This window comes from Aristolochia californica, unplaced genomic scaffold (assembly GCF_029961685.1).
Source record: "Aristolochia californica isolate CCGP_79_NKW_82.1479 unplaced genomic scaffold, dmAriCali1.0.hap1 SCAF_12, whole genome shotgun sequence".
Lineage (NCBI taxonomy): Eukaryota > Viridiplantae > Streptophyta > Magnoliopsida > Piperales > Aristolochiaceae > Aristolochia > Aristolochia californica.
Window position 1 is genome coordinate 21471188 of NW_027181793.1, and position 24046 is coordinate 21495233.

The 24046-nt window shown below is 39.9% G+C and overlaps 3 protein-coding genes and 1 long non-coding RNA gene across 5 annotated transcripts; 1 reads left to right on the plus strand and 3 right to left on the minus strand.

Annotated features, from left to right (window-relative positions):
• Positions 1-967: 967 nt before the first annotated feature.
• On the minus strand, positions 968-16371 carry LOC137945938 (uncharacterized). Its single transcript, XM_068792045.1, has 4 exons — positions 15693-16371; positions 9170-9655; positions 1355-1870; positions 968-1270 (listed from the first exon to the last, which is right to left on the minus strand). Exons 1-4 carry the CDS (start codon positions 16164-16166, stop codon positions 1187-1189), a joined length of 1560 nt encoding a protein of 519 aa, XP_068648146.1. The 5' UTR covers positions 16167-16371; the 3' UTR covers positions 968-1186.
• A 2142-nt stretch (positions 16372-18513) lies between these two features.
• LOC137946705 (RHOMBOID-like protein 5) lies at positions 18514-20217 on the minus strand. The gene is made up of 5 exons (XM_068793020.1): positions 19952-20217; positions 19593-19756; positions 19225-19388; positions 18874-19136; positions 18514-18562 (listed from the first exon to the last, which is right to left on the minus strand). Exons 1-5 carry the CDS (start codon positions 20215-20217, stop codon positions 18514-18516), a joined length of 906 nt encoding a protein of 301 aa, XP_068649121.1.
• A 934-nt stretch (positions 20218-21151) lies between these two features.
• Positions 21152-22231, minus strand: LOC137946161 (uncharacterized). The gene is made up of 2 exons (XR_011111047.1): positions 21456-22231; positions 21152-21360 (listed from the first exon to the last, which is right to left on the minus strand). It is a non-coding gene; the product is annotated as an uncharacterized lncRNA (long non-coding RNA).
• LOC137946160 (2-alkenal reductase (NADP(+)-dependent)-like) lies at positions 21365-23161 on the plus strand. Of its 2 annotated transcripts, none has more exons than XM_068792370.1 (5): positions 21365-21747; positions 21852-22029; positions 22158-22324; positions 22405-22487; positions 22571-23161. In XM_068792370.1, exons 1-5 carry the CDS (start codon positions 21514-21516, stop codon positions 22956-22958), a joined length of 1050 nt encoding a protein of 349 aa, XP_068648471.1. In that variant the 5' UTR covers positions 21365-21513; the 3' UTR covers positions 22959-23161. The 2 variants fall into 2 exon arrangements, with proteins under 2 accessions (XP_068648471.1, XP_068648472.1); XM_068792371.1 differs by having other exon boundaries at positions 22574-23159.
• The last annotated feature ends 885 nt before the right edge of the window (positions 23162-24046 follow it).

The window sequence follows — 24046 nt, forward strand, 5'->3', positions numbered from 1 at the left end:
GAATTTAATCATAATATTCGTTTATTTGTTGACTTGATCAAATATGGGTTAAAGGATCAATCTTAGTGGTGAGTCATCCTTTATCCACTTGAGAGAAAAGTGGTGTGGTTGTGGGCCCAACTGCCCAATTGACTCTAAATGTGAATTTTTTCTTTGGTGGGTGAGGTTGACTAATAAATCACGTGTGGTCCAAGACTAATTGGACTATAAGATATGTTCAATGGATCTAATTCTCTTAGTGCCTATCATCACTCCTATTTCTTCCTAACTTCTTGCTTCATCACTCTGTACTTTTTTCTTCCGCTCCTAACACGCCGGTCTTTTATGTAATATTGACTAAGTGTTTAAAATTTGGTATAAAATGTTTTTTAAATGTACCCGCTTTATAAATAAATGTTAGTTTCTCCTAAAAAGAAAGTTTGCTAGAGCGAATAGAACTTTGGATCCCCAGAAAACTTCGAAAACATTGCCTAGTTCTTGAGACAAAGCTTCAAACAAGAAGAAATCCAAGACACTCTTTATCTCAATAAACCCATCATGAGAAATTTGAGTTTATCTGCACATGAATAACCCTTGCATTTTAACCTCTTTGTCTTTTTTCCTTTTTCCTTCTTGTTAGGCACCTTTTTGACTTGTTGGCTAAGTGAAGTGCTAGATTTATCATTGTAGAATATGTCAAAGTTACCTGATGAAACCTTTTGAAATTGGATCAAGGTTTCCAACCTATCATGGCTGAGTGATAATTTTTCTAAGATAGTCTTTGAACAACTCACTTCCCCTTTAGAGATACATATTTGACTTTTAAAGCGGCATGTTTATCTACACTTACAAAGGTATCAAACAATTTTACAATGTGCAGCTCCTCATTGTATAGTTTGACTTGCTCTTTATGGGAAGGCTCAGTAAGGTAACTAAGACGAGTTTGGTGACCAATTTGGTTGGGGATCAAAATGGGCAAGAATAGGAATAAGAAAAACCATATTTTGTTATGTTTCCTATTAGCAATTTAGCCCCCAAGAAATGAAAGACTAAATCCCACCGTCACACCTGACTCCTTCAATCAAAACTTGCAACTCTCAACAGAATAAGGTTTTCTGCTCTCTGGTTCATCCACATAAATATCACCCAAGCAAAAAATGAGCCACAGGCCTCAGTTACTGAAGATGGTACACCTCCTTGAGTTCTTTTAAAATGGTGATGAGAAGTTGAACTGAATACCCGTCTTTCCTTGATCGTGATCTAACTGCTTCAATATGTAACAATAATTAATCTGCCAAAATAGAAGACGGAATAGCATCAGAGTTTAAGAACAGTTCCACCAAAATTTCTCAAACTTAATGGAAGGACAACAAACCTCTACACGAAATAACTTGGTTGGAATAATTATGCCACACCCAGCTGAGCTTCGAAAAGACTCGCCAAATTTTTTCAGCGAAAGATTTTGGAACTCTCCTCCAGTCAATTTAGCAAGATTTCCAGCACAAACAAACATGTGCCCGTGGATCCCTGCATCCCGGAATAGTTTTAATGGTAAATCAAAGGAAAGGTCAGCAAAGGCTGTGACAGCAAGATCCCCTCCAAGGGCATCCCGACCAGGATCAGCTGTTGAATCATCTTTACTGGACTCGTCAATAAGGAACCTTCTGGAGTCAGAGGGTCCCAATCCTCTACATTTGAAGCCAAACAGTGCTGATGGTCCACCTAAGCTGCAAACAGGAGATAAATGGCTCCCTATGAAGAACCGTTCAGCTACAGGAGTGGACATGTTCATATAACCTTTTCCCCAAGGTAAGAGAACTCCTGCGGTCACTCCAAAATTGAGGGCAGAGCGATAGAAACCCAATGGAATGGCATAACGGAGATCAAATTCCTGTTCCAAAAGCAGTGGTAACAGGAACAGTGAGTAACAATTGTTGAAACAAAAAAATTTAAAATTTAAAATAAAAGGACGGGCTCAACATATTTTGATGTTTTCTTTAAAGGTAGCTCTGTTTTGCTATTGTGATATGAAACTATGACCATGTAAATGTGAACAACTGAAAGGTTCTCAGAAGGATTTTAAATGACTCCACCAAATGAAGTTTCTACTGGATCCCAAACCAAAGCATCTCTCCACAGAGGGCTTACTTGAAGGTCTTTTTAGTAAGAACCACACCACTTCCGTTATCCAGCTCCACCTGAAATTAATTTCAGAGGTTTGCCTTTTAACCTGCAATTTGCTAACCATGATCGGTTCAGTTCTAAACCAAGTCTTTAGGCTCCTACTAAAAGATCAATGGCAAACACAACCTCAGATGGTTAATCTCACTGCAGAGGAAAAAAAAACTTGCAAACATTTTAAAGAGATCTAATTTTTCAAGCTCTATGAGCAGTTCAGAAAGTTGAGCCTGGGATTTGTGCACCTAACAGGATCTGCATCCAATTATATCAGCAGAAAGAAACAGCAGTGTTTCCCAAGACTAACCAGATAAACCAAAAAGAACTACTAAAATACTTCCTCTTTAGATAAGAAATATTATTTTTTATACTCTTTTTTTTTTTTCTCATTACATCGCACCATTTCTGGATGCTTTTCCATGTTCCAGAGTTAGAAGCACCAATGTGCTGGCCAGAGCACGTCTTCCACATTTATGTTGTTACTTGGTTGAAGTGCATTTCAATCTTTTGTCAGTTTTCACTTCTTATCTAGTTTCTTTATTCTTTTTCTACTAAATATCACGGAAGTAGTCCATTAATCAAATAGCTTCATAACCAACCTGACCTAGAGAGAACATCACTTATTCTGCATGCCAAGTGTCAATTAATTCTACAGAGACCACCATAGATTAGTCTAAAGATCATGATGCCAATCGAGCCAATATCCTTATTTTATTACCCTAACTCTTTTAGGCTATTTCTTCTCCAGTAGCTTTAAGCATCAACTCTTGCATATGTGCTTTCATCATGAATATACTACAAAACCTTGTCTCCATCAGGACCACAAGAAGTCACTTTACCATTTCACAAGAAAAGAAGAAAAGACAAAAAACACAGACAAAAAAACATTTATTCCAGTTTTCTGTAAGTTTCTCATGGTAGCAGCACGTTAGAAGGTTTTTCCTAAAATGGATGGATAAATACCTTCTTCCTAGAGTTTTGTATGCTCCCCATCCTGGAACTGGCATTCCTTTTCTTACCAAACAATGGATGAAACCAACTTTAAAGGAAAGGCCTGAAAAACCCAACTTAAAGATTGAACTGGCAAATATATCAGGGTGGACAGAAAAGCTTCTTACGTGACCAATCCTAATACATGTCGAACAAGGTTTTCAAGAACATGACAATGAGAACTTTCTGAGAACAGAAAGTGAAACAGAGAGAGAGAGAAAGTTGTACCTAACGAGACCCAGAGAACCACATACAGGAACAAATTAAACAATTCAGTTTGAAATTAGAAAATACAGCACCAAGCAATGCTTCTATAAAGTTTTGCATACCTTTTAAGAGAGAGGATGGATTCTTTTTTTGAAAAAGGCGAATATGTATTGACAGCCAAAAGGCAAAGGAAATACATCAAGAGCGGAGGCCATAGACAACGAGTGATTGCAGGCCAACCCCTTCATTGGCAAGCTCATCATCTAAGCTGTTTACAGATTTTTTTACATGTGACCAAGCAGAAACACTTCTAAAGGCCAGCTTGAAGATCTCATTGAAGCTTGGAATGTCTCCATGGAGGTTTACTATTTTTACACCAGCTGATGATAGGGAGTCGCCCTCAACATCTAGGGCTCAGAGAACGAATTGCTGTAGATTCTCAAACCATGGAAGACAGCATGTAGTTCTACATTTCTCGAGTCAGAAATACCCAAGGGGTCACACATAAGAGAGTAGGATATCCCCCTATAATTCCTGAAGACACCACCAAATCCTGAAAGACCCTGGCTTTCTTTGGAGCACCCATCACAATCTAACTTGATGCTTCCAACTGCTGGAGCTTTCCATTGCATAGAGGGGTCAGACATGCTAGAGACAAGTCTCCAATTGCTTCCGATCTGGTTACACGAGAGATTGCTGAATTCTCTGCGGGTGCAAGCCCAAGAGATGACTGGATTGTTGATCTCATCAATTAGCCTTTCCACAATATAAGAGGCAGATGTCTGTAGTTTCTTTCATTCCAGACAATCCAGGGGGTGTAGGTAAGGTATGCTTCCCAAAGGAGCCTACCCAGAAGTGGAAATTGGATAGAGCTAAATTGACTGATAAGTTGCTGGAACGAGGAAGAAAAGCATCAGTTGAGCCCAAATGATTCTGGTTACACTGCAATGTCAAGAGGAGGTCCACTGTTTCAGCTTCATGTCCGCAGAGTAGGCACGTCAGGTTAGATGCCAGCACCCCTCTTTTGACTAGATTACCAATTATGTTTTGAATGGAACTCCAAATGAAGAATTTGGTTTTGAGAACACCACCAAGATTCCAAGCATGGCAGGCTGGGTGGGGAGGTGAGCTAGTAGTGTGAGTTATCTGGTTGCCACATTTGACTTCGTAGACACCAGAGGCAAAAGAAGACCAGATAAGTGAATCATTTGTTGGAGAAGACCACTGCATCCTGAATGACGAAGGAAGGAAAGCTCAGACCTCGTTGGAGAAGGGGAAGTGAAGGAGAGAACGGTCAATTTTTTCATTTACCTGGTTACAGAACTTGCAACTGGAGAAGGGGCAGTGGAGGAGAGAATGGTCAATTGTTTCATCTACCTGGTCACATAACTTGCAGTTGATGTTACTTAAGAGCATCCCTCTTCTTTGTAGCTGGTCACACATCAATATTCTTCCTTTTAGCAAGCTCAATATGAAAATTTTAACTCTGGGAGGAGCAGTTAATCAATAAGTAATGGCTGGCAAGGTGGGAATTCTAGAAGAGACCTTGGCAATTAGCTTATAGCATGATTTCACTTTAAAAGTCCTTATGCTTTCAGCTGTCTGCAACAACTTGTCCTCTCCACTACCTTTCAAATAGAAATTATTCAGCTTCACTAATAGGAGGTTCATCTAGCCCATTTCACGCTCAAACAATGGCCCTCAAAGATTCGGTTTCCAGTCACCTCTTCCCTCATGATAAAAGCTTGGTTGACCACACAGGACATATCATTGGTCAGTCTGACATTGAGGGAAATTTCTCGGCTATGCGCTGGCTACTAGCCAATTGTCTAGCCAGAAACAGATTCTTGTTCCCCACCTTACACCAAATTTAATATCCTGGCTATGATTGGACATTATTTGTTGATTTATTGTCAAAGGTATGAGGCACCTGATGGTGCCCGGTTTCTGCAGGAAGAAGGAGATCCGCGGAAATCTGGTACTTGGAGAAAACAAATTTCCTCCAAAGACTCTTTCTCAGCCCCAAATCGCCAGGACCATTTAACAAGAAAAGCCTGAATAAGCATGCAAAACGAGTGAAAATACTGATAGTAGAGAATTATGGGCGATAATTAATCCAATTCAAGAGGGACTGTCCTTCAAAGACCCACCTATTAGCCATAAAAAAATCTACTTCAAATGTTTGAGGACTAGCTTCCCTTCCCAAGATTCCTATATGAAGACCAGTCAAAAAGTTTTGCCTCAATAACTTTTGAACAGCCTTCTCATGCCCAATTTCTTTCCCACAACGAGTAATGAGATTTCGGCAAAAAAATCATAAGCTGAGTCCCACCACAAAGGTCAGAAGCTGAGTCCAAACAAGAACCATGTACAATGTCCTCAAACCTAGCTGCCCTCCTTCCAAGGTGAAATTGCATGCTTCATTCTTAACAATCCTTGTCAAAGTAGAAATGCTCTCCTAAAATATGGTATGAAGCACACTTCACTTTGACTAGTCCACTTTATGCATTTCTAGATCACTTGAGTAGGTGGAAAGAATGGTATTCTTGCTCACCTTTTCACCTCTTTCGTTTGCCGGTGCTTCTCTCAAAACCCTCTTCCCTAATTGGCTGACCCACTCTTGTAGAGACCTACCCATCCTATCTCTGCCAACATTCGCATGATTATGAAATCCATTGAGTGCACAGCATTGGAAAACCTAGAAAAAGTCTTCTGGATCAATTTCATCAGCCTTTTAGGACATCGTAGATTGAACTTGAGCCCTCCGATCAAAATAATCTGTTTCTTATTTCACAAGCAACGAAAACCTAGCCCTAGCCATGCAAGACATGTTTTCTAGCACAGCTTCAGATACGTCCACTGCCCTTTTCTGGTGGCAGAATGTTTCTGACGGACATGGTGAGAAAGATATTTTACAGGAGATAAAAAGAAGTCAAATACATTAATTAAACAAAAGGGATCAAACGTGAACAAAAAATAATAAAGGGAGTATGCAATAATTTAGAGGCAAAACACCCCTTACAATGAGATGTTGTCAGAAGGAACAAGCCCTAGCTAGTGAATTGGTGATGTTCTTAGGTGATCTAAGAGTGCAATTCCACGTGATTTTAAGCTGAGAAGCAATGTCTTTGATCATATCAAGAATGTGGAGAAGGCAATCAAACGATGGAAATCTGTCAGATTCCAACTGATGATAGCAGAAGTCACCTTCCACAACAAGAGGGTTCAAAATGTGGGTGGCATACTCCTTCAATCCCTAGGACTCCCGCCTCTATTTCATGGAGTCACAGTTGCCAAAGAGAGAAGAGCAGATCACAAGCATGTAGCCTTGAAAGTCATGGATGACACCATCACTCCTAGCAGGGCCTGGGTAACCTCTACAACTGCCATCAATATTGCAAACTGCTAGAAGGCAGGGAACACTCATACAAAGATGGAATATGATGCTCAATGCATAGGACCATCAATATTTCGTTGCCTAAGATAATGGAACAAGGAAGATGCTCAATCTCTGTGACTAACTTCATAAATGGCTTTTTTCTGACCACAAAATGGTGTCTGACATGCCATAAAAAAAAATTTAATTCGTCTCTTTCAAAATAGTCCAACATATCATTGATATGGTCATAGCACATTCCTAAAGTTGGCTTAATTTTTATCCACTTAAAAAACAGGTTTTTGAGCTTCTTGAGCATTTTTTTTTACAACAATAACAGCCTTTTTTATCTCGTGGATACCTCACAATCTTCTAGATTTCCCCATATATTTTGTGGGCCTACTTCAATTACTTGTTTTCCTGTCAACTTTATAAGCTTTTTTTCTTTTTAATGTTGATTACATGCACACACCCCTTACCTCTAGTGATACTTGAACCCAAGATCTCATACGAGACTAAATTCCACCGTAGATTTTGTGGGCCTACTTCCATTGCTTGTTTTCCCACCAACTTTTTAAGCCTTTTTTTTTTAATGTTGATTACATGCACACCCCTTACCTCTGGTGATACTTGAACCCAAGACCTCATAAGAGACTAAATTCCACCGTAGATTTTGTGGGCCTACTTCCACTGCTTGTTTTCCCACCCCCCCCCCCCCCCCCCCCCCCCCAATGTGCCAGTAACCCAACCCAAGGCACAACGTTTGAAGCCTTTGTACCAGCAAATCTTCAATCAAACGAATAAGCACCTGTATTCAAATCGATCTCTATCATGGAACAAGATTCAGCTAGTTACCAACCATTTGAGTATGTTTTTTGATAACATGAAAAGCATTTATCTAGTGGTTTGCACACACTCTTTTGCTCCAAAATCTTCTATCACTTATTTTTTGGACCAACTTCAAGCAGCTCTTACAGAAAATATATGGTCAAGCTGATCAAACGATTTCCCTTTTAGTAGATCGGCATCAACCAATTCTCTGAGCATTAGAACACAACTTGAGACAAAATAAATTGTCTTATCAGGCACATCACACAATTTTCAGGTTACTTCCCATGGGATGAACTGCTCTATAACAATTGTCACCATGCCAATCGACAAGGTACAATTTCTCTCTGTTTCCCCTTACAGATTCTCGAAATACTTCAAGGGATATTGATGGAATTGAGAAATTTTGATGAGAAGTTATCAAATGGGGGATTTGCAGGATAACTAATCCACTTAAAAAGGGGATATTCCTCCTACGTTTACCTTCTTCAAGGAAGGTATTTTTCCTTGAATAAGGTATGCTTGGAAATCTCAACCCCTAATTAGGATTTATTTAAGGAGAAACCAACCTGGTTACAAGTAACACTCTCATTCTATTAACCAATTCACCATGTGCAATCCATGTCTATTATTGACACCTAATTAATCCCCCATGAGTGCCAATAAAACGTCATTGAATTAAGATTCTTCAGCTGTCTCAAAGAAAAACTTTTAGATTACCAAACATCAAGGAATGCAGATCCATAAATTTACTGCCCATTACTTCCATAAACGTGTCATTCTTTCTTAAAAGTAATTTAGTAAGTTAAGAATACCAAGTCTCTTTTGAAGATTCTATAAACTTGCATTACTCATGTTGTTAACAGAGGAAAAGATAAAAAAAAATAAGCAGTATAGGAATCATATGATGCAATCATCACTATTATAGAAGCTTTATCCCCACTATGTGCAGGTTGGCTAGGAAGCTCATTCTTTCATTCTGATCCACTATATGCCAGCCCCAACATTTGGTTGGTCTTGTTCAAGTCTTTATTCACAACAACCCATACAAAAACATTTTGCAATATTTCTAAGCTTATTTGTCAATCTATTGGGGAAGTTTAACAATACTTGTTCTGAACTTTTGTACACTTCAATCAACAAGATCACTAACTAAATTAAGAAACATAAATACAATGACAAAAGTAAACTATTCGTATAGAATGTCTAAAAATCATTCAAATGGGCCAAAGCTCCAGTGATGATGTTTACAAATAATTCAGTCTACAAAAGAGTCCAAACAAGTATTCCTCCTAACAATGCACATAATCAGCAATTAAATGTAAATTTTGAAGTTAATTACCTATGCAAAAAACAAACCACCACTTAAATCTTTAACCAACTAATTATCTGCAGTTGGTTGTGCCATATTTTAGTTTCTGACAAGCTAATAATGTGAGCTCACAACACTATTGATATCCAATTTCCATGATTAAGCTTCAGCAATCAATAAAGGGAAATATGACAAAAATAAAAACTATAAACTGAACATATGTAACGCATGATCATAAAAATTAATAAATATCAATATCATCCCAACAGTACAGAAAAGACCATAAGAGAGTGAGATACCTGGCGCAAAAATTTCAAACTCTTACTATCAAGGCCCAGGCCTCCAATTTGTGATCTGGAAACAAAGGCATAACCACGAGTTGGCCTCAACTGTGAATCTCTATGATCAATCTTGTATGTGTACTTAAGTGAAGAAAGAAGATTGTGGCCCAGATGCCTTCTTATTGATTTTGATGCCATGTGTGAAGGATCAGTTAAAGTGCGCCATATAAGATTGTAATCCAAGTCATGATGCTGAGTTGAAAGCAAGCCAACTGAGAGCCCCAATAAACGTTCCTTGTATGACGAAAATTTTAACCAATCTTGAGAAAGTAGGAATACTCGAGCCATTACAGGAGTCCATAGTCCTTTGACTCTAGGTAAAGACAACCCAGTGCTTATTTCACCTGTTTGATCCCACCCATAGGCACCAGAAAATTTCCAGATATCACCGTGTCCAAACAAGTTCTTGAACTTCAATGATCCTTCAATTAACCATGATTTTGCCTACAATAGATAAATTTTGTTGGGTCATTATATGCATAATTCAAGACAGTTAAAAGTGGTGGACATTAGGAACCCAATCTCCGAATCATCCAGAAAAGGAGAAGTTTCAATCATTTTATTTTCTCACAACAACTGACTCAAAGAAAATACTGTTACACTAAAGTAATTTCTAAAGAAAACAGGCAAAACAAAAAAGCAATAACCTAAGACTTTGGGAATTTTGATTCAACCGAATGATACATTTTGTTAACTTCAAGACTCCATAGTATTAAGGTCTTAAATGTTGAGGTAATGAAGGAGAGAAGGAAGAAGGAGAAGAGGAGAGAAAAAGGAGGAAGGTTAGGGTTGTGGACATGTCCAAACCCTCCTCAAGCTTTATTTATAAATGTTAAAGGTGCCAATATTACAAGTATACCCTTCACCCTAGTAAGAGTGAAGAAGAGACAAAAAAAAATAAGATAATTACAACAATTACACTTAAGCTTGCCTATATCTTCTAATACTACCCTTCAAGCAGGAGGTAAAAAGACATCATATATCCCCCGCTTGATACGCAATGGAGAAAACCTTGGAGTTAACTGACTTTGTGAATATACCAACAAGTTATCTATGAGTTGAGACATGTTTAAGACTTATAATTCCTGCTTGCAACTTCTCTCTCATAGAGTAACAATCCACCTCGATATGCTTAGTTCTCTCTCATAGAGTGACAATCCATGTAACAAGATAGCCTCCAACTAGAGTATAATATCACGAAAGTAGATTTTCTATCATCTGGTGATCAAGCCAATTCGCATCGGCAAAACTTTCAACATTTAAATGACCATAACACATATAAAGAAGCCCTTGTCTTGGTGCTTTTTTCAAGTACTTGAGAATTCTCTCCAATGTCTGCCAATGAGACATCTGAGGTTTATGCACATATTGAATGACCACACTGACTACAAAGGAAATATCTGGTCTAGTCATAGTGAGATATAAGTTTTCCAACTAGCCTTTGGTACTTGCCCACATCAATTTCTTCTCCCGAGCCAGCACATAATTTTGTACTTGTCTCCATAGGGGTGTCAGCAGGGCGACATCTCATCATTCTTGTTTCTTTAAGCAAGTCAAGAACATATTTTTTCTGTGATAAGATAATTTCATACCTAGACGGAAGAACCTCAATACCGAGGAAGTAGTAAGTAGTCTCAAGTATTTTTTCTTAAATTCATAGCATATCTTGTGTTTGAGTTGACTAATGCTATCGGAATCACTAGCTATCAAAATAATATCATCCACTTACACAATAAATAATACCACACCTTTCTTAGTATGCTTGACAAATATAGAATGGTCCACAGAGCACCTTGTGAACCCGAATTGAAGCATTGCTTGACTAAACTTGTCAAACCAAGTCAGCGGAGATTGCTTTAGACCATATAATAATTTTTTTAGGCGGCATACCAACTCCCTCGCAACCACATATCCAGGTGGTTGCTGCATATAAATTTCCTCCTTAATATTGCCATTGAGGAAGACATTCTTCACATCTAGCTGAAAAATAGGTCATCGAGAGTTAGCAACAAGAAATAATAAAAGAGTACCGGGTTGAGCTTGGCAAGTGGAGAAAAAAATTTCTCATAATCAATCCCATAATCATGAGTATAGTCTTTAGCCACAAGTCGGGCTTTAAGGCAGACCATGGAGACATCCGGATTCTGTCTGACAATGAATACTCATTTACAACCCACCGGCTTTTTGCCTGATGGTAGGGGAACAAGTCGCCACGTTTGATTCTCATAAAGAGTTGCCATCTCTTCATCCATGGTTGTTTTCCATCCTGGATGTTGTAGGACCTCCTGATAAGACTAAGGAATAACAACAAAAGAAATAGAGGCAAAAAACTGACAACAAGATGGGGATAATCAATGGGTGGATAAAAAATTAGCAATGAGGTGAGAGGTAGATGGTAGTGTGCATGCCCGAGGCTCTTTCCAAAGAGCAATCGGTCAAGTATCAAAAGGAGGGGAAAAAATAAGAGGTGGGAATGGAGAACTTAACTCAGAGGGATTTGAATAGTGTCGGCCAATGCTTCAGGAGGTGGAGCAGATACATCATCACAGCCATGAACTGAGCAGTCATCAATCAGTACAATAGGCTTAGGAAATTCATTTGCTATAGAAAAACCACGTGGGGCACCGGTGGATGAATAAAGGGACTACTCTTCAAAGAATGTCACATCACTAGAAACAAACATCTTCTTGAGAGAAGGATTGTAACACACACATCCTTTCTGAGTACAAAAGTAACCCAAAAAAATACATTTAATTGCCCTGGGATCCAATTTAATAGAATAGGGGGATGTAACATGAACAAAACATGTACACCCAAAAACTCTCAAAGGATGAAAAAAATGGTTTATCACAAGGAAAGAGATGAGAGTATGGAGTCTTATTACCAAGCACCGAAGAAGGTAACCTGTTAATAAGATAACAGGTTGTAAGAATGGCATGTGACCAATAGAAATGAGGCACATGCATATGATCTAGTCGAGCACCGGCAACCTCAAGAAGGTGTCTATTTTTTCTTTCATCCACACTATTTTGTTATGGTATGTAGATGCAAGAAGTTTGGTGAATGATGCATTTATCTCTGCAAAAAGATTGGAAGTCCGTTGACAAATATTCTTTGGCATTATCTGAGCGAAGGATCTTCAAGATAGTGTTAAACTGAGTAGACACCATGGCACAAAAACACTTAGAGAGAGGTAAGACTTCCAATCTTTCTTTTAATAAGATCAACCATGTAACCTGCGAGAAATCATCAACAAATGTAATGAAGTACTTTGAACGGATGTTCATGGGTCCCCACACTTCAGTATGAAATAAAGAAAATGGAGCAACACTTTTGGGTTCACTTCGAGGAGCATAAGTACTGAGTTGGTGTTTACTTGACAATCTTCACAGTTCATACTGGAAATAGAATACAATGAAGGAATCATCTATTTGAGAGATTATAGGGATGGATAGCCTAACCTATTGTGCCACTAAAGAGCCATATGCTGAGCACTAGATGTGGTTGTGAGTGCTGGAGAATCGAGATAACAAAGCCTCCCCCCACCCCCTCTTCATGGCCTCTACTAGAAACTTGTTTTGTCTTCAGATCTTGAAGAACACAAGAAGTAGGGGGAAAAATAATGGACCAGTTAAAGTTCTTTGTTAGTTGACTGACGGATAAAAGATTTAAGGAAAACTCAGGATAAAAAATGACATCTTTCAAATGAAGGGTAGTGTAGCAAATGTGGACCCCACCCTAGCACCTTGGTTTGGGATCCACCTGTTATAGAAACAAACTTGTCAATCAAACAAGGAAAGATAAAACTCAAGAGGGCACCATTACCTGTCAAGTGCTCAGAGGTCCCAGGGTTAATGATCTAAGATGGAGAAGTAGCCGAAACCATACCTATTATAGTAGTAGCAGCAATAGGAGAAGTCTTGGTTGGGGAAGCTTGGTTTGTAGTATGAGCCATCATATGTTTGATTTTTTTAATTAGTTCAAAGTCCTCTATAGAGATCATTCTCGTACCTTTGAGGTTTTGAAGAGCCATTGTAAGTTATATCAAGCATCTATAGGAGAAGATATTTGTGGTCTCAAACAATTTACTCTTCTCAAAATGATAATGTCTCAACCAGGGAGACACAACAACAGTTGTTGTAATGATATAATACCTTCAACTAGAAAGTTTCTCTTTGGAAACAATTCCAACTCCTCGTTACTACAAACAATCAAACCAGAAAGTTCACAATAGAGCTTCAGACTTAAGCTCCACGTTACTGTTGTTAATTAACAACAGATAGCAATGCATAATAGCAGATGAAAGTCCTTAAGTGTGATAAGGACGAATGGAAAACAATGTTGCTGCAGATATGGGCGTCTCTGAGATGTAATCAAACAACGAAAACACTTCACGGTCCTTGATGCATATATGAACATCTCTGAGATGTAATTACATAATTGAAACAAGTTCTTAAAACCAAGATTAAAATCGAAGGTAAAGCTTCAAGGATAGACCAGTAAGCTTGAAAAGATTTCTCCGAGTGATAGGCTGAGAGAGGCTACTCACTTCATAAGGGGATAAGTACACTGAGTGCTGCTCCAACATTTTGTTCATATGCTGCAAGGATTTCTCATAACCAGAGAAGAAACACACGTTTTGAATCTGATCCTAGATCAAAATCGCCTGCCATAGATACTTCTTTAATTGAACAACGTTAAATCAAGTAACTAATTTCCTCACCTTATTGATCAATAACAGCAACTTTCCAAGTAATAAGTTCGAGATACTTTCTAGATTTTGTTTAAGCAAAAAATCAGCAACTTTCCAAGAATAAAACTTTGAGAAACTTTTTGGATTTTGTTAAGTAATAACAGCAATTATCCAAAAATAAACTTTTGAGATCAGACCTGGAGAGGTCAACCTGTTGGAGCCAAGAAGAAAGCAAGAAGAAATCCACCTGGTTCTGATTTTCAGAACTCAACATTCTTCCATTTTCCCAACAAAGGACAACCAAGAACAACTAAAAGAGTGACTTAAACCAGTCACACGTCATCCACATCTCGGTTTCTTAATGCAGCAAATTAAATTATTGATTTACCAAACACAACACTCTCAATCCAGCCATGAAATTCCAGAAACAAACTGTTGCAAAAACCACTCCAGAAATACTAATATCAGTCTTCTTTGAACCTAACAAATAGCCAGTATTCTCATGAACCGAGCTATGCAGGCATGGATTAGAATAACTTCAAACTTTTCTTCATAAATCTCATAAAAGAAAAGCATGATCTCTGAAGTAAAGACATCTCTCATACATATAAACATTCAGGTAGAGGAAAAAACAAGAAAGCCATGAAGAGTACTTAGCTGCTGTCCCAAATCATTCCAGGAACAAATCGAGAGGATGATGATCTATCCTAAATTCGAGCACTTAATCACGGAATTTGAAAAGGCTGTTTTGATACCATGTTAACTTCAAGACTCCATAGTATTAGTCTTCAACGTTGAGGGAATGATGGAGAGAAGGAAGAAGGAGAAGAGGAGAGAAAAGGAGGAAGTTTAGAGTTGTGGACTTGTCCAAACCCTCCTCTTTAAGCTTTATTTATAGATCCTAAAGGTATCAATATTATAAGTATACCCTTCACCCTAGTAGGAGTGAATAAGAGACAAAAAATATAAGATTATTACAACAATGATACCCAAGTTTGCCTAAATCTTCTAACACATTTAAGAAGAAGACTTTGTTTTATCTTATTAGAATTGCAGATGTTACAATTCTAATCTATAAAACACTGAAAACATTTTAAATAAGAAAAATAATTTTCATGTCACAACCAAATCGCTTCAAAGTATAACCCGATCATGGTCATTCAACAAAGACGACAATGCCAGGATTGAAGTCAGAACAAACTTGGAGAAATAAGCAACCTCATACACCACAACAACCATTAGACATCTTTACACTTCCTTAGCGTGGAAAGTTCAAAGAGGTTGTCTCTCATTTCAAATGCATTCTATTGACTATACAACAAAATGAGTCTCATAATGCAACAAAATACAAGAAGCAAATCAAGGCACAGATGAGGTCAGCTTGGAGGTCCCACACAGCTAGCCCAGCTATAAATAAAACATGTTTGCTCCATAAAATTGATCGTTTATCTACATGAACTAGTTTACAATGTGAAGATCACTGCAGCTTCTTAAAGAGACGGATGGCACCCGTTCCTTAGTCTATGATCACAATGTTGCATCTATGGTTGCAAGAATGGACAACTCAAAGCACGTCACGAACCAGAATATATTCACCAATACAAGTTCAAGAACCAATCAGTAACTCATCAAGCAATAGAGAGAAACACACCTTTGATCCGAAAACGTAAAATGGAACAAATTAGTTCATAAAGCGACCATTTTCTCCGAAAAATCTAAAACTCAAATTTCGCACGCCACACGACCCAATTCTACAGCCCACACAAAACCCATTCCGAGTCCGATTACCTCAGGCTTTGTGAAGATCCCAACATCTCCTGTAATTGGGTTTTTTGCCTCGACGACTTCAACGACTACATTAGCAGTTTCTGGAAGCTCGGGTGGTCCTGCATCAAGTGTTATATTGACGGCTTCAAAGATGTCAAGGCGGCGAAGACGAGCGGCAGCGATGGTGGCAGCCTGCAAGAGCTCCTGCATTGAGGTGGCGGTCTTGAGGTCATGGATTTCAGACTCGATAACGGAGTCCGCTGTTTTAGTGTTGCCCTTGATTATGATGTCATGGACCCGCAGAACGACATTCTCAGAGGAGAGGCGGCGGATGAGATTGCTAAGGCTCGATCTTTCGTTGAGAAGTCTTTCGGTTTTCCCACCTACAGATTCTCCTTCCTCTTCTTCAATTTCTTCTTCGTCTTCTTCGAGCACTTCATCTTTTTCATTTTCCGAGTCCGTTGTAAGTTCCACTTCTGCTTTCGGTGAACCCATAGTGGAGCGTTAGAGGTGCCGTTCGGATGAGTAAGCTTCCTTCAGAAGGAGAGTTCAAATCGGAAGATGGGGCGGATAGATTACAAGGAAAAGGAGATGGGCAGGAAGCCGGGAAGCGTACGCTCAAACCGAATAATGTGCCAACGAGTTCGCAGGACAGTGTAGAATACGCAGGAGTTCGCAGGACAGTGTAGACTGCGCAGGAGTTTGCAGGGCACAGAGGAGGGGCCGAGAGTCTCTGTTTCCTTCTTTTACGAGGGTTAGAGAGGTCTTCATGTTGGGTTAGATAGGACAACAAGGACAGTTTAAACTGGGGTAAGACTCTACTGATGTGGCATCATGACGTGGTACCACATAAGCAGTCAAAAATGTAGACGAGCTAAGAGATGGTCGCTCTCATGGCACCATCCCAGGATCTGGACGATGTTCTTGTGGCTGTGCCTGAGTCGCCCCAACAACGTGCATATCTCTGCCAGAAGCTCTCGTTCCCCCTGTTCCGCAGTCGCGGATATTCTTTTGACTGCGATGGTGTGAGGCGGATCGGAAACTTCACCTCTGTAAACGCTCCCAAATCCTCCTGTCCCCAACTGATTGTCCTTACCAAAGTTCTGTGTTGCTTTCGAAAGCTGTTTGAAGGAGAACAGCTTAGGACCATTAACAGCCCTCCTCGACCGGCTTTCTATGTCATCCCTCTTCACCTTCCCCTCGTTTCCGCACCCGCATTTTCTCCTGGTAAGCAGCAAAACCAACACGACGAGGAACAAACCGAAAGTGCAATGATCAAGATATCCTGCTTCCTGTTGCCTTTCGTCCTACTGATGGTCACCGCAGATTGTGTCAATGCCATGGAGGATAATACCCAATCTCGTATCCAGTGCTTCTCATGAGACTGCCCACCAGTCGAGCCAGTGAAGCCGACGTACATGGACTTTGGGAAGGAGGCAGAAAAGTCGATGCGATGATCAAGAATGAGCTTTGAAGGGCCGCTTTCCTGTTCCGGCCATTGGATGTGATTGTCACCGTCAAGTCTCTTCCGGACTTGAGATCCGATACCTATGTCGTCGAGGTCGAACGTCGCGTCTGATTCTATGCTCTTTGTATCAATTCCAATGTGGTTTTCGTTGGGGGGGGTGGAGCTCGCTCATGTAAGTGTCCATCTCTATCGCAAATTGATTGAAGACATTCCCTGTTGAATTTGCATTAACCGCAAATTGTGACATGCGATCAAGTTTAACAGAGAGAACTAAAGAACAAATTTGCAAACTGATATTATCTTTTGTTGAATGATTAAAGAGACCTAGAAACCCTCCGTAGCTGTCAACAGTGTCCAGGGCCGGCGCCAAGATGAACGCCATTCCATCTCCGTAATTCGTAGAATTGGCGTCTTTCGTGATAACTACAGTGAAGGTGGTCGTGAACATGGCCGGCTTCACGAGGATGGGAATTTCGTATAGAACCCGTCCGACTGTTCCAAGCCCAGACGACTCGATGCCGTTTTGAGGGTCCGGGTTAAGATCCAGGGCGCCGTTGGTAAAGGTGGCGCCGCCCATGCATAAGAGGTTGCCACGGGAGCCACAGTCCTCGACATCGAAGTAGGGAAGATGAAAGTATAGTTCAACGTGACAGGATCCATGAGAGTGCGATAGGCGAAAGCTTGGTGAATGAACAAACTGAAGAGAAGGCAACTGGTAAGCATATTATACCGTTTGGATGTTGTGTTCTTGTTCTGAAAACATATTATTAGCATATAAATTAAACTTGAAATTAAGTCATTTTAACGAAACATTCTTTAAAATTAAGACATCCATTAAAAATTGAATATTATAAAACTGCGCTTGGATTAATTCCGGTAATTTGTCAATTAGGCTCTAGAAAAATGTGATTAATTGAGAAGGAAACATTACACATCCTTACTGTCGAAGGCCATTTTTTTTTCTGGAAAAAGTCACCGCCCTTTAAAAGGAACTTGGTTAATGATCTTCATTAGCATTTGCGTTATGCAGTTTGGCTACAATATTGTGTGGTGATCACTGGAGAAATGAATCCAAAGAAGCATTGGAATCTGGGCATCCTAATGCTTTCAAGCTTTCACCCATGGAGACGTCCATCAATCAGGTCAGTTTTCCGCACTAGCAAGGTCATCTTCTGAGCCTCCTCCCATTGAAACTATCTAAAGATGCAAGCAGTCGTCTTCATCTGCATCCCTTCCTGTCTGTTTCTTCATCCGAAATGCTTAAAGCCCTTTACAACTGGTCAATCACAAAAATCCAGTAACCAAAATCGCAAGATGATAAGGGTAAAAGAAGTGATGGCATTTACAGGTGACGAGCTTCCAGACTTGTCAATGTCAGTGAACTGGGGCTTCACTATAGAGTTTAACTAAACCACCAGCGTATCTGCAAAATTGAGAGATTGAATATTATATATAACTGAGGATATTTGTGAATCAGTTTACTAGGTTTGAAGTGAGGCATTTGTAACAGAAGAGCTACAAAACAAGAAAGAACCGATAACAGTGAAACTGTGAACAAACGAGTATGCTAGGTTCTTGAGAAACAAAATACAGAATTAAAAGATGCTATTAGAGTTTATCCTCCAGAATTCTTATTCAAAACAACCCTTTCGCGAATTGGATAGTTTTAAGCATATCATCAAACCATTAGGAAAATCTAATTGTAAGAGGAAGCAGTAATTAACTATTGTTTACCCGGTAATCAAGAGGACAAAAGCTGTGCACCAGAGCAAATACTGATAACATTTGAACTTTGGTTTCACGCGGTGGGTGGTATCATATCCTGGGGGAATGTACTTGCCGCTGATCCATCCAAACTGAGGACGAATGAGAAGAACGAAACCCAGAAGAAACCCAGAAAGAAAGCCTCCTATATGAGCCGAACTGTCCACATGAGGAACAAATCCAACTGCCAAATTGATGGCAATTATAATCAAAAGAGTCAAGAGTGCTGCGATCTGAAAAGCGTGAGAGAATTCAAGAGTTAAATTTCAATAAAAAATAGAACATTTATACTTGTTATCGAGCTAAGATTTTGCAGAGCACCTTGTTTGCATAGATTGTCCAATTCGTGATGAGTTCAGAAAGCATAGCTCCCAACAATCCAAAGAGAGCACCAGAGGCACCAACTGATATATTTGGTTGAAACTTTAGAGAAGACATTAAGCTACCACCGAAGCCAGAGAATACATAAAGGGGTCCTATTCTTACTGCAAGTTCCCAAAAAAAAAAAAAAAAAAAAATCACATTATAAGGGCTAAAAGGCTGTAGTGTTCTAAAATTTTACTATCCGGACCTGATTTGGTTTTTCCGAACCAATCTGAAATTTGCGTATTAACCCAATGTTAAATCTGATGATTAATGGTGATGGATATAAAAGCCGAGGTTTTGAATTCAAGAAAGTGAGATCTTACCAAAACCAAATTCTCGCTCCAGACGAACACCTATGAATAGAAGGCTTATCATATTTGCAGCCAAGTGGACAACACCAGCATGAAGCCAGATGCAACTGATGAGGCGCCACCCTTCACCTTCTGTGACCACTCTTCTCCAATCAAGAGCTCCCACGAAATCTAACCTGATGAAGAAAACAGGGACAAGCTGTTATTGTTCTAACTTGTTGTGCCATGCCGCGCGCTGGCACGATTCCAAGCCAAAAGATCCAAAAAGCAAACAAGATAGAGCAAAAAATAACTCTGAACACGAACATGATCTTTCAACAAAAAACCGAGAGGAAAGGAAGAAAGTGAAAGGAATACCGGGGTTAACTTACGTGGGAATGGAAGGACCCAATAGGGGGTTCTGCGTCAGTGGTTGAAAAGAGAATCTCCCCAGAACATTAGAGAAGACACAGGAACCAGCTGCGACGGAGGCAGGGCAGTCGTTGACGTACATACTGTAAGCAAAGGCCAAAATATTGGCGATGAAGAAGGTTGGGACAAGCCATGGAATCCAAGGCTTTTGGGCTAGAGGCGGTGGGACGTAGGGAGGCGCGAGGGACCTGCCCCTCTCGACGTCGGCGGCCGCAGACTTCCTCATGGCTGAAAACTGAGGGAGGGTGGTGCGTAGTTCGCCGAATCCCCGCCCGACGGAACGATGCTGTTGGCATGCTTCGTGAGGCAGGGGGATGGCCGATGGGAGAGAGACCGTGGCAGGAGGAAGACGGGCGAGGGTGGGGGATGCCGCCGTGCGAGGAAGAAATAGAGGGGACCAAGTCAAGCGATTTCATCCGGTGGTTCGCGCAAGGGAGGCGGAGAGACCGGAACCAATCATAAGGGAGACTTTAAAAGACTTAAGCATAGGCAAGGCAAATCCCGTTTTTTTACACCAACATACCCATATTTTAATTACACTCAAAATCTACCGATTAATATAATTAAAATTCCTTGTAACTGAGACTTAAGAGACTTCCTTCCCATCAGGGTTAAGTAATCCCTGCTTCTATTTGTCTAGATGTAATCCAATAGCATGTCTACCAAAACAAATATGATTGCCTCGATAAGAGAGATATTGTGGTCCTGAGTTAAGTAACTATGACATCCGCTCCTAACAGACTGGTCTTTTTGGTAGTATTGACTAGGTGTTTAACATTTGGTATGCTGGATTAAAATTATTGGTAAGGTCACAAAAAAGGTGGGTCGGGCCAATGTCGCTAGAGTGTGCCTTTGGGGCCATCCATGGACGGTCAGCTCGCAGCAAGGGAGCTTAGGCTTGGGCTCGTAAAGAGCTTATAATAAGCTCTCTCCCTAAGGGATGTGTATTGTTGTAGTCCTGGGTTAAATAGTTGGCTTTACACACCTAACAGGCCGGTCTTTTCGGTTAAGTACTTGGCTTTAATATAATCTGCCTATGTTTGAGTTGGGCGTGATTTAAATATTTCGAAAATGAGATCGAGCCGAGCAAAGCTTCGAGCCTAAAATTTAAATCAAGTTCGAGTTCGAGTCCAACCTATATTTAAAACTTTGCAAAAATATAAAATACATATCAAATAAATTATATGTAAAACAATGCAAGAAGTGAATACATAATTTTTTACCCATTTAGTAAACAATTTGTATACAAGTGGACCCATTTAAGAGCTGACCGGACCAAACCCCTTCCTCCGCCCACAATATATTCTGGTTGGGGCTGCCGGCCTGAAGACGAGGACTGGAGTATATTCCCTCTCTCGGCCTCCCTGCTCTGTTACAACAAAAACAAACAAAATAAAACCATAAGAACGAAATTGACGAGCTAAGGATAGGATCTCATCCAGTAAAAGTCCTGGAGATACCCACCGTCGCAACAGGAAGCAAATAAGACGAGTCAAAGCGTCGGAGGGAATAACAGCGAGCGATGGAGGTGGAGAACACGTTCGTCACGATCAAATCCCATGTCGGAGGCCACCCATCGGAGTCCGACTTCGAGCTCAGAAAACATCTTCTGCCTGTAACTGTTTTAGAAGGCTCGAACGATGTTGTCGTGAAGAATCTGTACGTATCGATCGATCCTTACCAGCTCAATCGCATGAAGGAGCACAGCCCATCCCAATCGGCAGTAAACTTCTCGCTACGCCTCGTTCCCGGCGACGTAAGTTCCCCTTAATTGCTTCATCCAGTCCCTTCTTAGGCTGATTCTATTCAGTCATGCCCGATCGAAAACATACTCAGGCTTATTGTTCTTCGTCTTTACAGAGGATCGATGTTTACGGAATCGGAAAAGTTATAGCTTCTGCCAACCCGGAATTCGAGAAGGGGGATGTGGTGGTTGGCCTTCTCGATTGGGCTGAGTATAGCGTGGTTAGGGGTGGATTCATGCTTAGGAAGATCGAGTCTCAGGAATTTCCCCTCTCGTACCACGCAGGTGTCCTGGGTAATGACTAATAAATTTCTTTCACACTTTGCCCTTTAAATGTCGATCTAAGAAGCTCTCGTAGAGTTTGTGATCTCGTCGTCTGGTGTCTCCTCCCTTCCTCAGACGGTGCTGTTATATGGTTGCAGGACTCAGTGGTTTTACAGCATATGCGGGCTTCCACTACGTGTGCAAGCCTAAGAAGGGGGAGAAAGTGTTCGTATCAGCAGCATCCGGATCGGTTGGATCTGTTCTTGGCCAGTATGCAAAACAATTTGGCTGCTATGTAGTTGGCTGTGCGGGATCCCAGAGAAAGGTAACTTGCAATTCAGGCAACTGACATTTCCCTTCCGCTGTGTAATAACACTCTCCGTGTTTTGATTCTGGGTAGAACAGGTTGATCTGCTCAAAGAAAAGCTGGGTTTTGATGATGCATTCAACTATAAACAAGAGTCCGATCTTAAGTCAACCCTGAAGAGGTCAGCTGCGATTCTGCACCCTTTTTGTAATGAAGCCTGCACGACAGCTGCAAGCAGGGTTAAATTTAATTGTTTACCTTCAGCAGGTATTTTCCGGAAGGAATCGATATATACTTTGACAATGTAGGCGCTGAGATGCTCGAGGCCGCGGTGGCCAACATGAACACCTTCGGCAGGGTTGCCGTCTGCGGTGTAATCTCTGAATACACAGACGCTCAAAGGCGAGCAGCGCCGGAATTTCTGGATATCATCTACAAGAGGATCACCGTGCAAGGCTTCTTAGCGGCAGATTACCTGCAACATTTTCCCGATTTCATAACTGACACCTCCGATCTGCTCCGGAGCGGCAAAATGTGCGCCCTCGAAGACGTGTCGCAGGGTTTGGAGAGCGTCCCGTCGGCTTTCTGCGGCCTGTTTCGAGGTGACAACGTCGGAAAGAAGCTGGTCCGAGTGGCAGATGATACAGACTGAAATATTGCAAAATTTGGAAAAAAAATTCACGTGTTGTGTTCATTTCAGCTTTTGACATTCTCACAGAGGAGAATGCGTAATCAAAATGCAAGAATGAAATATGAGACTAAATGCTATACAGAGAAATCCACGAGCTCACAACTGATATTCAGTTCGGTCCACTTTCTACTTCCACTTCGATTATTGGAATCTGATCAAGAATGAAATTTGAATACCTTTCTCAGTCGATTATACTTCTTGCCAAATATTTTTTTAGCGTTTGGTAAACAAACTGTCGTAATTCATAAATTGTAAAGAAGAAGAAGCAAGTGTAATTGGTCTTTAGACTATCTAAAGGTACAGAGTTGCTCCAAGGTGAGGAAGAGAATTTTGTGCATGAAACCACATAAACGATAGGGAATTTCCCTAAAATATTCATTTAAAATAAATTATTTTAAAAAACACTAACATCATCAAAATATTTCTAAAATTACCCAATTTTGACCGGTCAAATAACTATGTGTGCAGTCAAAAGCGACACATAAGCTTTGATTGTTTATGTGTCACCACGTCATCAGTGCAGTAAACATAGATCGACACGTAGTCTACCATGTCATTATTTTACCACATCATCTGCCACATAAGCTGCCACGTCATTAAATGAAAAAATTGAGTAATTTTTTTTTAAAAAAATAAAAAAATCAGATACATTTTTTATTACCTAATATCTACAATATTGGACATTTATCTTTGGGAAAAGTAATAAATTTTATGTCTCGAAGCCTAAAAATTATTTTAGAGTTTAAAAATACGATTTATTTGTATAATTTTTATCACATTATTTAAAAAATAATAAATTATTAAAAATATATATTAGTTAATTAAAAATCTTACAACACCTTTTATTATCAATTAAAAATATTTATTAACTGAAAAAATATGAAATTTTTACTTGAGTTTAAAAAATAAATGTACCGGTACACTTTTTATTACCTTATATTTAAAGTAATAAGTTATAAAAAATCTTACTCTTACCATTTTAACACCTTTTTGTTATCGATTTAAAAATTATTTTAATAAAAAAAATTGAAAATTTTAGTTTTGAGTTT

What these genes read in the sequence shown, in the direction of transcription:
- LOC137945938 (XM_068792045.1), bottom strand. Translation starts at nt 16,166, where the DNA reads ATGGGTTCACCGAAAGCAGAAGTGGAACTTACAACGGACTCGGAAAAT. An exon ending in GGATCTTCACAAAGCCTGAG is followed by an intron (nt 9,656 to 15,692) that starts GTAATCGGACTC and finishes TATCTATTGTAG; the next exon opens with GCAAAATCATGGTTAATTGA. An exon ending in CCAAGTTATTTCGTGTAGAG is followed by an intron (nt 1,271 to 1,354) that starts GTTTGTTGTCCT and finishes CTATTTTGGCAG; the next exon opens with ATTAATTATTGTTACATATT.
- LOC137946705 (XM_068793020.1), bottom strand. Translation starts at nt 20,217, where the DNA reads ATGAGGAAGTCTGCGGCCGCCGACGTCGAGAGGGGCAGGTCCCTCGCG. An exon ending in TTGGGTCCTTCCATTCCCAC is followed by an intron (nt 19,757 to 19,951) that starts GTAAGTTAACCC and finishes TTTCTTCATCAG; the next exon opens with GTTAGATTTCGTGGGAGCTC. An exon ending in GGACAATCTATGCAAACAAG is followed by an intron (nt 19,137 to 19,224) that starts GTGCTCTGCAAA and finishes CACGCTTTTCAG; the next exon opens with ATCGCAGCACTCTTGACTCT.
- LOC137946160 (XM_068792370.1), top strand. Translation starts at nt 21,514, where the DNA reads ATGGAGGTGGAGAACACGTTCGTCACGATCAAATCCCATGTCGGAGGC. An exon ending in GTGCGGGATCCCAGAGAAAG is followed by an intron (nt 22,325 to 22,404) that starts GTAACTTGCAAT and finishes TGGGTAGAACAG; the next exon opens with GTTGATCTGCTCAAAGAAAA. An exon ending in CTTAAGTCAACCCTGAAGAG is followed by an intron (nt 22,488 to 22,570) that starts GTCAGCTGCGAT and finishes GTTTACCTTCAG; the next exon opens with CAGGTATTTTCCGGAAGGAA.